Source organism: Hordeum vulgare, chromosome 2H, assembly GCF_904849725.1.
Source record: "Hordeum vulgare subsp. vulgare chromosome 2H, MorexV3_pseudomolecules_assembly, whole genome shotgun sequence".
Classification (NCBI taxonomy): domain Eukaryota; kingdom Viridiplantae; phylum Streptophyta; class Magnoliopsida; order Poales; family Poaceae; genus Hordeum; species Hordeum vulgare.
In genome coordinates this window covers 637,368,014-637,376,401 of record NC_058519.1, presented here as the reverse complement: position 1 = coordinate 637,376,401, position 8,388 = coordinate 637,368,014, and the positions used below count along the sequence as shown (strand labels likewise).

The window sequence follows — 8,388 nt, the reverse complement described above, 5'->3', positions numbered from 1 at the left end:
ACCACTGCGCGCCGCGTAGCCCTTTAGTCCCGGTTTGGGACACGAACCGGGACTAAAGGCTCCTTACGAGCCGGGACTAAAGCCTCGAGGGAGGCATTGAGAATTGGGGCGACGTGGCCGGGCCTTTAGTCCCGGCCCAGAGGCAGGCCGGGACTAAATAGTCCACGCCAAAGGCCCATTTTCTACTAGTGAATAAAACTAGCATATATAGATAAAACTACTTCGAGTCGTCACTGTGGATGCTGCTGTCCGACGTAGATAGCCATGCGTCCTCCCAACGTTCATCGTCAGAAGTGAAGATGGACGTCCCACCATCGATATAGCGAGTGCCTTGCGCCGACGCTTGTCGTCCCACTCCTCGCGACGCCTTGCCGTCCTCTCCGTCGAGAAGATGTTCTCGGCGGCGACGTCCTCCGGATGGCATCGGCGCCACTCCGTCATGGCTCGCTCGTCCTCCTCGGCGACGAGGAGCTGGCGCTGTCGCCGATGATGCTCTTCATGGTCCTGGTCTATTATCCGACAAGGTGAAGGGGCGAGGTCCTGCGCCTGCTCGGGCGTGTAGACATCGTGAAAGTTCATCTGCGCACGAGGCCTACCTAGGCGTCACGCACCGCGTCGTACGCGTGGGTGGCCTCGTGCGAGGTTTCGAAGGTGCCGAGGCCGAGGCGGACGTCGTCGGACCTGATCTCGACGTAGTAGACGTCCGAGGGACGCTCGCGGACGCCACGGTAGCCCGAGGATCCACGTCGGCAAGGGAGCACAGTGGCAGAGGGAGCGACGAGGGAGCGACAAAGACAGCGACGAGGGAGCGGTAGAGGGCGCGTGGATATGGGCAGCCGCGTGGCGGGCGCGACATTTTACAGGCGGTACGCCAAATCTGACGTGGCAGGCGCGGCATTTTATAGACCGCTTTCCGTCGTGACGGTAGATGCGAAGTGTCGGCGGGCGCGTCTGTCGCCACGGCCTGGCTGGTCCTTTGTGCCAATTTGTTTTAAAGTTGATCATTTTCGTCAAATTGATTTGACAGGTGGTTCTTTTGGAAAAGAAAAAAAACAAGTCATAAGTATGTACAGTGGGACCCGTGCATGGTTAAAAAAACAACCTCATCATCGCACCAGTAATTACGAGCGACCCTACACGTACGGACAATATTTACGGAAATTTACGGAAATGATTAGGTGGGCTAAGATGATTGGAAGAAATAAGGACGAGGGGGCCCACACCCCTGAGAATCATGGGACGGTGGAAATTTGTTGTCTAAGGAGTCCGTAAACTCTCCGTATAACTCCGTATGTTTAGAATTTTCGAGTAATTACAGTCTATTTTTCCTCGTGGGTTGTGAGAATGAAAAAATACGCAAATTCGTGAAAGCAACCATACTTCGCTTTTCCATCATGCACAATCCATATATGTACACAGCTGCAATCAGATCGATGAGACGTCGTGCACATAGCCGCGGCCAGCCGTACGGTTAGGACAACATCGATCCGATCCGATCCGACGAGGAACCGGCTTCCACCTCCGCTCGATGGGGAGCCGTGGTGGGATGTTGAGATTCAGAATCACACCTGCTAGCCGCTGCGGGCGCGCCGGCGGCGCTGCCTGGTGTGCACCATCCAGCAGACGATGGAGAGCATGACGGAGCCGGACATGACGACGAGGCCGTCGTAGACGATCCTGCTGTAGTGCCTGAGGCCGGGGCAGTTGTTGACGCTGATGGAGGAGAAGGTCTCCCGGACGAAGGTGCAGTCCTGGAGCTGCATGAGGAACGGCCCGTACTCGTACAGCCCCCTGCTGATGCTCGCCGCCGCCGTCATCTGGTTGTAGGCCGCCGGCGTGACCCGCCCCGCCGTCGTGCACAGCTCCTTCCCGGCGGGGCCCGTCGCCTGGCACTGGAACTTCTTCCACTCCCCCGACGCCGTGCTGAAGTCGACCTCGCCGGGGGCGCACTGGCGCTGGCTCATGTCCGGCTTGAAGGGGTTGCAGAGCACCGGCATGCGGGGGCCCGACTGGTTGAAGTAGAGCGGCTCCAGCCCCGGCGGGAAGTCCCGGTTGGAGATGTTGACGATGACGTTGTTCACCAGCGCCACCAGCTGCGCCGTCACCTCCTCGCTCCGGTGCATCGACTCGTTCGCCGTCGCCACGTCCACGCACGGGAGGATGTCGTCCAGCGCCGTGTGGTCCTGCGGGTGCGTCACCCACTCGTCCATGGCCACGCACGTGTCACCCACCACGCTGCACACCACGCCCATGCATGTCTCCGTTGTCAGTGCGTGTCTGATGAACCTGAACGATCTTCGATCTCACATCCAGTCCAGAAACTTTGGTTTGCTTACTTGTGCAGGAGGACGAAGACGCCGGCCATCATCAGCGTGACGGTGACCAGCACCCATCCGGCGATCACCAGCCTGCACCGCATGCACATACGATCGCATCACATCACAATCACATCACATCACATCACACCGGAATTCGCTTGGAAAAACACGCAGCTAGCATGGACAGAGTTTGATTCAACGGAACTGCACTTACAGGGAGACGAGAAACTGCAGCCCCAGCACGGAGAACACTGCAAATTTGGTGTCAAGAACAGCAAGTAATTCAGTATTATGTGTAACAAACAAACAAACAATCTACATCGAGATACGTTGATGCTTACTGAGTCCGAGCACCGCAAGGCCAAACATGATAACTCCGACAGCCATCAGGTAGTACTGCCTACAAGAGGCAGAATCGGATTCAAACCATGCATTTCAGGACGCAGGACGAAATTCAGAGAACGCGATCACATCATGGCATTCAGAGCAGAGGAGAAGAAATTTATCTTCCTTGTATGTAAAGAAGATAATGCACAACAGATTTGACTCACATCTTGTCGACGACGTTCTTGATCTTGTCGGAGTTGTGGACGATGCGGGTGGAGAACTCGTTGGCGGAGGAGTTGAGCTTCTCCTCGACGGCGTCGATCTTGCGCTGCACGTCGACGGGGAGGAAGATCTGTTCCACGCCGATGTTCTTGGCGGCGGCCAGGCTCCCCGCGAAGTTCCTCAGGTTGTCCACCGTCAGGTTGCCCTGCCCCACCACGTAGTCCACCGTGTTGATCGTGCTCGCGTGGAATGCCTGCTGCCCGGCGTTCAGCACCAGGCACCCCACGCTGAAATCAAACAATCACCGGAGAGATGATTAGATTACACGGTGATCATTAGCATTCACAGGGATACTGAACGGTGACCAGAGCAGACAGATGCATTACATGGTGGCGATGGTGAGGATGACGAGGAGGATGAGGGAGGTCTTGAAGGAGGTGGGCGAGTAGCGGTCGGTCCGGTCCCGGCAGAAGCAGCAGCAGCACCAGCAGCAGGAGATGACGAGCATGACGGCCCCGAAGCCGACGAACCAGACGACGGCGAGCAGGAAGAGCGGGAAGCCGGTGTAGCCCACGGACTGCAGCCGCGCGCGCAAATGCAACACAAGACGCACGATGAGAATCGCCACATGGACGAAATGCGGAAATGTGGGGTGGTTTTCCGTGCGTACAGCCCAGTAATGCGTCTCGCTGATGTTCCACCCGCCGCCGTACATGGTCAGCTTCGCGCTCGGGTCGCTCCGGTGGGTCCTCCCCGCCGCCAGCACCAGCGAGTTGTTCGCCGGCGGCGGCGGGGTCTCCTCCGCCGATCTCCTCCACGGCGACGAGCCCACTATTGCTTTTCTTTCTGCAAAGACGATTGGCTCAAGGTGAATCGTCTCGCGACCTGCACAAACCGAACCAAATCAAATTAGTTGGAAGAGCACAGCACAGATTGAGCTTGAGAAATTGGCAGCCATGCAGGAACAGCTAGCGGGGCAAACCTGGCAAGGCGCGCCTGCCCTCCAAACTAGCGTCGGAAGCCGAGGCATTGGCGATGAGGAGCAAGAGCAGAGCGACGGAGGCGACGCCGACCGACGACGCGGCGGCGGCCAGCGCCATGCCCTTCCGGGTGGCAACGCGTATGGGCCTTGTATCCCGCTCGATCAGCTCGCGCGCGGATGCGATTCGACGGGACGGAACCTTGACCGGGCGGAGACCGGGCGGTCGAGCGAGCTCCGTGGCGAGCCGTTGCTTGCTGGCTCCCTGAGATTTCCTTCCCCCGCCACGGAGAAATCACATCGTGCCGGCCATCCGCGATAGTCGTCCTTGTCGATCCCCCTCTTTGCCCCTCTTTCTCTATCTGCTCTGCTCCCGTTGCTGCGCCACGTTGTTGGTGGAGCTGGGTAATGGCGGAAGGGCGGAGGCGGTGGCTCCTGGCCGGCCTGCTGTTTGCGCCCGCCAAAACCGCCATGGCGCCATAAATAGTACTAATAACACGAATCGTATCATGTCATTCATGTGCGCAATGCAATGCATGACCGCCTCGCAGGCCAGCACATATGGCAACTTGGAAACGCATCTGTATTTCAAGTTTTTCTAGGGAAATCTCATCTTTAAGTTCCTTTTACAGAAAAACTATTATTTCATTATATATTTTAGTACAATATCATCTAGGCTTTATATTGATATATAAATCTCTCCTACTAAGGCTCTGTTTGGAACCATAATAGATTATGATAATCTGGATTATACAGATAGATTATATAATCTGTTTTATAAAAATAATCTAGGTGAGCATGTTTGGAGGTCAGATTATATAAACTGTAATTCAGATTTACATTGCATAATGACATGTCTGTTCTCTATTTATTTTTAAAGAGGAGGGTGACGGTGACAGGAATGTAATTATCTTCAACTTTACAAGGGTAATGGGTCATTAGCATTTTATAATCTGATTTTAGCTGGGGTAGAGTAGATTATGGGTTTTTAATAAGGGAAATGATTTTCCTCAACCGGTGGATTTCCAACACTCATCCACCACCTTTCCTGTCTGCCACGTGTCCACATGGCCCAAGCACCACTGCTCTTTTTTTTCTTATCCCTAATGAATAGGCTCTAGGATCGCAGGCCACGTCTGGAAACCAGATTAGCTCATTGCTTCAAGCCGAAGATTCGCAAGCGGCTCCTAACAGTTTACTTCTATTTCACAACGTTCTTCTTGTTGCAAGAAAAATTCCTGCAACAACATTCATGTTTCAGAGCTTTCTTGTGTAACATCATCTACATTGCACCACCCGTAAAAAAACATCATCTACATTGCTTGAAAAAAAAATCTGCAACGTCATTTCTGTTTTAAAAAAAATCAGCAATAATACCTCCGTTGCAAAAGTTACATCCCATCCTTGTACACAAAAATATACGCAAGGTAGATGTTGTTGGGTGACGTTTGTGGAGCATCACCCCCAATGTAAAAGTTTCAGCAACATCACTTATGTTACAAAGTTTCTTCCACAACAGTATCTATATTGTCTTTTTTTTGCAACCTTACCTATGTTGCAAAAGATTTCTGCAACATGATCTTTGTTGCAAAAGTTTCGTTCGCAACTTGCAAAAAGAGAAAGATTTTTTTTGCTACCAGACCTATGTTGTAAAAGTTTTCTGAAACATGACCTTTGTTGCAAAAGTTTCTTCCACAATAGTATCTATGTTGCAAAAAGACGAAAAAAATTCTGCAATTTGACCTATGTTGCAAAAAAGTTCTACAACATCACCTTTGTTGCAAAGATTTTTAATGCAAATGTTTCTGCAACATTACCTCTGTTGCAGAAGTGAAGAACGCCGCTTAGCCGCATGATGACGCGTAGCAGCCCTCTTTTTCTAACAAGAAACCTGGAGAAAACCATACAAAACTTGAAACCCACGAAAAAAGGAAAACTCTCAGCGTCAACCGACGGATATTCTCTTCCTCATCTGCCGCCTCGCACGGGAGACGTGTGTCCAAGTGGGTCAGCACACCGCTTCGCATCGTGCCTTATCTTCCCGCTTGATTGCTTCCAGCCACATCTTTTTTTCTTGCCTTCTTCCTTTCTTCAAGGCATGCTGTCCACGAACTGCACGAACTGCACCGTCCGCCGGCCGACCTCCGCAAGGCACGTCGTCGCCGCTGTAAAGTTTCTGCAACATAATCTTTGTTGCACAAATTTTCTGCAACATTATCTTTGTTGCACAAATTTTCTACAACAAAGCATTTGTTACAAAAAAAATACACACATTTCTGCAACATGATTTTTACTGTAAAACAATTTTAAAAACACTTCTGCAACATGACCTTTGTTGCAAAAAAAAATCTACAAATGTTTTCGCAACACGATCTTTGTTGCAGAAAGTATTATATAAGAAACTCTGTCGCAAAAAATATTCTACAGTTATTTCTACAAAAAGTTAGACAACTGGAGATTCCGCAACGAGATTCTTGTTGCAGAAATTAGAAGAAGTATTGTTGCAAAAATCAGATTAGAGAAAGATTCCGCAACAAGGATCTTGTTGCAGAAATTAGAGAAAAAGAGATTGTACAACAAGAACATTGTTACAAGAAATAAGAGAAGAGGAACTGACGGCTCACGCATACACAATCGGACGGCTCTCGACCCGACTGATCTTTTTAAAAGATCAGCCGGCAAACGCGTAGCAACCCCTTTTTCTATCGTAAATGTTTATAATCAACCGACAGATCTACGCCTCATGATCCATCATGTTGAGAGTTAATTACGTGTCCGATAGTCCCACACATCGTAATTATTAGAATTTTGCAACATCATGTATGTTTCCGAAACATGGGAAATGTTGCAGTTATAGTGTAACGGTGCGACGATGCATGCAAAAAAATATGTAATATAATCTCTCTTACAAAAAATTCTGCAACATAATTCTCGTTGCAATTATTATTATTTTTGCAATATAATCTTTGCTGTAAAATATTACGTAACACAACCTCTCTTACAAATGTATTTTATTGCAAGAAAATTCTACAACATTGGTCTATGTTGCAGAAGTTGCAAAAATGTAGTCGGTCAGATTTGACGACTGATCCAGCACGAGGCGTCCGTCGCCTCTTTATGACACATGTCCCATGCATGGCCCATGCGAACGCTACATCTTTGTTGTAATTTTTTTGCAACAATATCTATGATGCAAAAGTTACTTTTGCAACAACACTGATATTAAAAAAAATGAAAATAAAATAAAATTCTGCAACAAGTCGGCTGTTACAAATAAAAGGAAACAAATCTCCGTTGCAATAACTTATTTTTGAAACAATACCTTTGTTGAAAAAGATATGCAACACTATGTCAGTTATAAATATTTGTTAATAAGATTTGTGTTGCAAAAAAAAACTTGCAACACATCCTCTATTGCAACGTGAGGACAACGCTAAGCATCGAATATAGAGGCTAGCTACCTGGACAAGTAACATAGCCTAGATGGATCACACTTACACGTTAACATTCTTTGGGACTCATGCCCACGTGTCGCGTGAAAGCAACGGCTACCTAAGTGAGCTGCTTAGTACTAATCATATGGAATAAAAAAAATACTATTATTAATCATACGGCTAGCAAACGCGCATGATGAGTTGATCCAGTGGCTAGCGAGCCGACGGATCCTCTCGTAGGATCCACCGGATGACGCGTAGCGTCTCCCTTTTAATAATCTGTCCATCTAGTTTTATAATCTGCACCATAATCTGTCATGTTTGAAGACATAATAGATTATATAATCTGAGTGGTTCCAAACAGGGCCTAAAAGGACAGTTGGTAGCTTCTTTTTCACGGTTTTTCGTCTTCCCTCTCACCTTCGTTTGGTTTTTATCCAGTTTTTTTGTCCCTCCTCCTATAATGTTATATTTAGTAATGTATTTATGTGAAAAAATCAATTAAGATTAATTCGTAATAATTTTTTAAAGATCTAATCTGAATTAATTACCCTTACCATAAATTGCTCAATCACATTAATTAATATTACCATACATCACAAAATTAAATTAATTAACATTCCATTCCAGACTTTTTTTTCACTTTCTCCTTCCACCATCCTCTGTTTTTTTCGTCTGGTTCTTTTGTCCCTCCTTTCATATCTCTACTCCTAATTGCTCAATTGGTGAATAGCATCCATGATTTTTTTTCATCTGGTTTTTTCCTCTCACCTCCCACCACCACCTCTTCAAATTGGTGTTTTCACCTTCCAATAAAAACTTTTCTAATCTTTTCAAGTTTTCCTAACCAACCATGTTCCAAATGACACGAACCAATAATACGTTATCAAACAATGAAATCCAATTATGTGACAATCAATTTTCAATCCTAACTTTCCTAATACATGGATTCTTTCTAATAATCAAATCTCTATTATTAAATGATAATCTGTTATTAAATAACCAAATCTGAATCCTAACTTTCCTAATACATGGATTCTTTCATATGCGTACTAATCAAAGGGTTTCTCGGGTCAAAGCGATTCGTCAACATGTAGGCTAAACAACG

The 8,388-nt window shown here is 47.8% G+C and overlaps 1 protein-coding gene across 1 annotated transcript; it reads right to left on the bottom strand.

The window, feature by feature from the left end:
* Positions 1–1,285: 1,285 nt before the first annotated feature.
* On the bottom strand, positions 1,286–4,269 carry LOC123431061. Its single transcript, XM_045114874.1, has 8 exons — positions 3,850–4,269; positions 3,538–3,752; positions 3,254–3,444; positions 2,870–3,154; positions 2,660–2,718; positions 2,533–2,569; positions 2,337–2,408; positions 1,286–2,235 (listed from the first exon to the last, which is right to left on the bottom strand). The coding sequence occupies exons 1-8, from the start codon at positions 3,965–3,967 to the stop codon at positions 1,572–1,574; spliced, it is 1,641 nt and encodes a 546-aa protein (XP_044970809.1). The 5' UTR covers positions 3,968–4,269; the 3' UTR covers positions 1,286–1,571.
* Between the last annotated feature and the right edge of the window lie 4,119 nt (positions 4,270–8,388).